The sequence below is a fragment of the Nicotiana tabacum genome, chromosome 2 (assembly GCF_000715075.1).
Source record: "Nicotiana tabacum cultivar K326 chromosome 2, ASM71507v2, whole genome shotgun sequence".
Classification (NCBI taxonomy): Eukaryota; Viridiplantae; Streptophyta; class Magnoliopsida; order Solanales; family Solanaceae; genus Nicotiana; species Nicotiana tabacum.
The window spans coordinates 22,343,923-22,346,592 of NC_134081.1; the positions used below are offsets into that span (position 1 = coordinate 22,343,923).

Below are 2,670 nucleotides of genomic sequence, written 5' to 3' on the forward strand. Positions count from 1 at the left end.
AAATAACAGAACCTGTAAGCAGTACCTACCCCTTACCATCAAGGGTGCGGCGGGAGGGATGTGATCTATCCTTAATTTGAGGTTTCACGTTCAATCTCTAAAAATAAAGGAAGTTCTAATATTGAGCATTTTTCTTTAAAGCGCCGTACGCGACACGGATCCGAATAAATTGAATTAGTAAATTTCGAATACTAGATACTAATTAAAAAAATTAAAAAGTACCTCTCATATTCTTTAGACTTATAATTGAGGATAAGTCGTCGGTCCATATCGAAGCATTAAATTAGACAACACAATTGTCAGAGAAGTCATTGCATTTGCTTGGTTGCGAAGACACTTCATTGTCTTTTGCTCTATAAAAATAAGGCTAGAATTGATCAAGAATTAAAACCACCATATCCAAATTTGTGAGATGACAGAAATGAAATTGCTTGGTAATTCCTTGAGCCCATTTACTCACAGAGTTGAGTGGGCTCTGAAGATTAAAGGCGTCGAATATGAACTTATAGTAGAAGATCCACAAAACAAGAGCCATCTACTTCTTCAATCAAACCCTGTTTACAAGAAAATTCCAGTGCTCATTCACAATGGCAAACCCATTTCTGAGTCTATGATCATTCTTGAATACATTGACGAGACATTCGAAGGTCCTTCTATCTTGTCTAAAGACCCTTATGAACGAGCTTTAGCTCGTTTCTGGGCTAAGTTCCTTGACGAGAAGGTGAATTTATTTGGATTTGAGTTATATACATTGACGTGTAAAAATTTTATTTTTCAATTATCATTGCAGTTTAATCTATTAGCTGGTTCGTTACTATTTTTATCACGTTATCAACTATAACTAATATCCATCGACGATGTAAAGAATTTTTATACTATTACGTCACATTTACTTGTTGCAAGTAACTACCTTATTATCAAAATATGGGTGTTACTTATATAAATCTTTTGAATGATTTGATAATATAAAAAAGTTTTCCTTACACTGTCGTGTATATAAGCTGCATTCATATAATTTATATTTATATTTACATTTGATTGTTTTATAAGTGAACTGATTGTGTATTTATTTTTTATATGGTCAATTGATAGAACTTTAAACTTCATTCGTTGTCATGGTATATATTCCTATCTGCAGAACTGAGTAAAATTTTTATTGAAACTTTATATTTTGACTGTTTTGCAGTGCTTGCCAGCAATGGGAAAAGTTTATTTTGGGACAGAAGAGGAGTCAGACAAAGCTAAGGATGAATGTGATGAGCTGCTAAAAATTCTTGATAATGAGCTTAAGGATAAGAAGTTTTTTGTTGGAGACAAAATTGGATTTGCTGATATTGCTGCTAATTTGATGGCATTTTGGATGGGAATTATTGAGGAAGCCTCTGGTATAATTTTGGTGACCAGTGAAAAGTTTCCCAATTATTGTGTTTGGAGAGAAGAGTACCTTAACTGCAGCCAAGTAAAAGATAATCTACCTTCAAAAGATGCGTTATTTGCCCATTTCCAAGCTCGCTTTCAACCTGTAGCTGCTCCCAAGTGAACACATCTCTTGTGAAATTTAAACATTGAATGTGGCAACAAAACTACCCATTAAAGAAAACTGTTTTTCAAGAAAACTGGTTTATCATTTAAGAAATATTCATCTAAATTGTTTAACCAAAAAATAGTTTTACTATTAAAATTAAATTTATATTTAATGAGGTCACTAACAATCAATTCAAATCAGAGCTTAGTTGAATGAATCGAGTGACTAGACTAAATAAGCAACAAATGATGATAATAATGCGATTAAAGTAGGCAAGTAAAGGATAGAATAATCTTATTGAGATTGTTTGTGAGTCACAATGTTGTAAAGTAAGGATCAACTACCGAGCTTGACAAGAGCGAAATGTAGTAGTTTATAATAATGAGTAATTAAGTAGAGCGGAATCAAAATGAATATAAGACCAAAGGTATTTATAGTCTAAACCTAACGTTTATTTCCCTAGTTCTACTCCCACACGTTGCTCTGGGTGGTTGTTAGTGGTCGAGATACACGCCAGTTGTAGGATAAGCGTCAGGCACAATGGATATGAGTGAATCCCTGATACTCCATGAAAGTACAAGAGGGGGAGGGAGGGGGAGGGGGGATGAATTGTAACCGATTTTAAAACTTAGTTGACTAAGAAAGGAATTAGTCAGCTAAACTTCACAGTAGCATCAATTGTAGCAGAAATAAATTGTGCATAATGAAAAGTAAAAGGAGGCACAATAATTTTACACTGGTTCAATACCGGTGTGGTACCTACGTCGAGTTCTCTTGGGTCACAAGGGTTATCTTAGATCTTTAATAAGTCTTTACACTACAAAAAAATGGGTAAATTGCGGAGGTTAAAAATATAATTTACGGAGGTTAGAAACCTCCGCTATTTACTGCCACGACAGTTGAGCAGACCCCCGTAGTAAGCATCGCCACTATTAATTTACGGCAGATAAATATGTGGGTTTTTCGAACCGTCGTGACAATAAATAGCGGAGGTTTCTAACCTCCGCAAACTGTAATTTTAACCTCCGCAATTTCATGCGCGAAAATAGATTTTTATTTTTAAAATTTAATTTTTTTTAGTGTAGGGGTTGTAAACCCCCGCAATTTCTTATGCGTACACCATCAGAATCTCTTCAATTTTCTTT

General features: G+C 34.3%; 1 protein-coding gene across 1 annotated transcript; it reads left to right on the forward strand.

Annotated features, from left to right (window-relative positions):
* The first annotated feature begins 338 nt into the window (after positions 1-338).
* On the forward strand, positions 339-1,697 carry LOC107831270 (putative glutathione S-transferase). The gene is made up of 2 exons (XM_016659024.2): positions 339-721; positions 1,187-1,697. Exons 1-2 carry the CDS (start codon positions 413-415, stop codon positions 1,538-1,540), a joined length of 663 nt encoding a protein of 220 aa, XP_016514510.1. The 5' UTR covers positions 339-412; the 3' UTR covers positions 1,541-1,697.
* Positions 1,698-2,670: the final 973 nt, after the last annotated feature.

What these genes read in the sequence shown, in the direction of transcription:
- LOC107831270 (XM_016659024.2), top strand. Translation starts at nt 413, where the DNA reads ATGACAGAAATGAAATTGCTTGGTAATTCCTTGAGCCCATTTACTCAC. An exon ending in CTAAGTTCCTTGACGAGAAG is followed by an intron (nt 722 to 1,186) that starts GTGAATTTATTT and finishes ACTGTTTTGCAG; the next exon opens with TGCTTGCCAGCAATGGGAAA.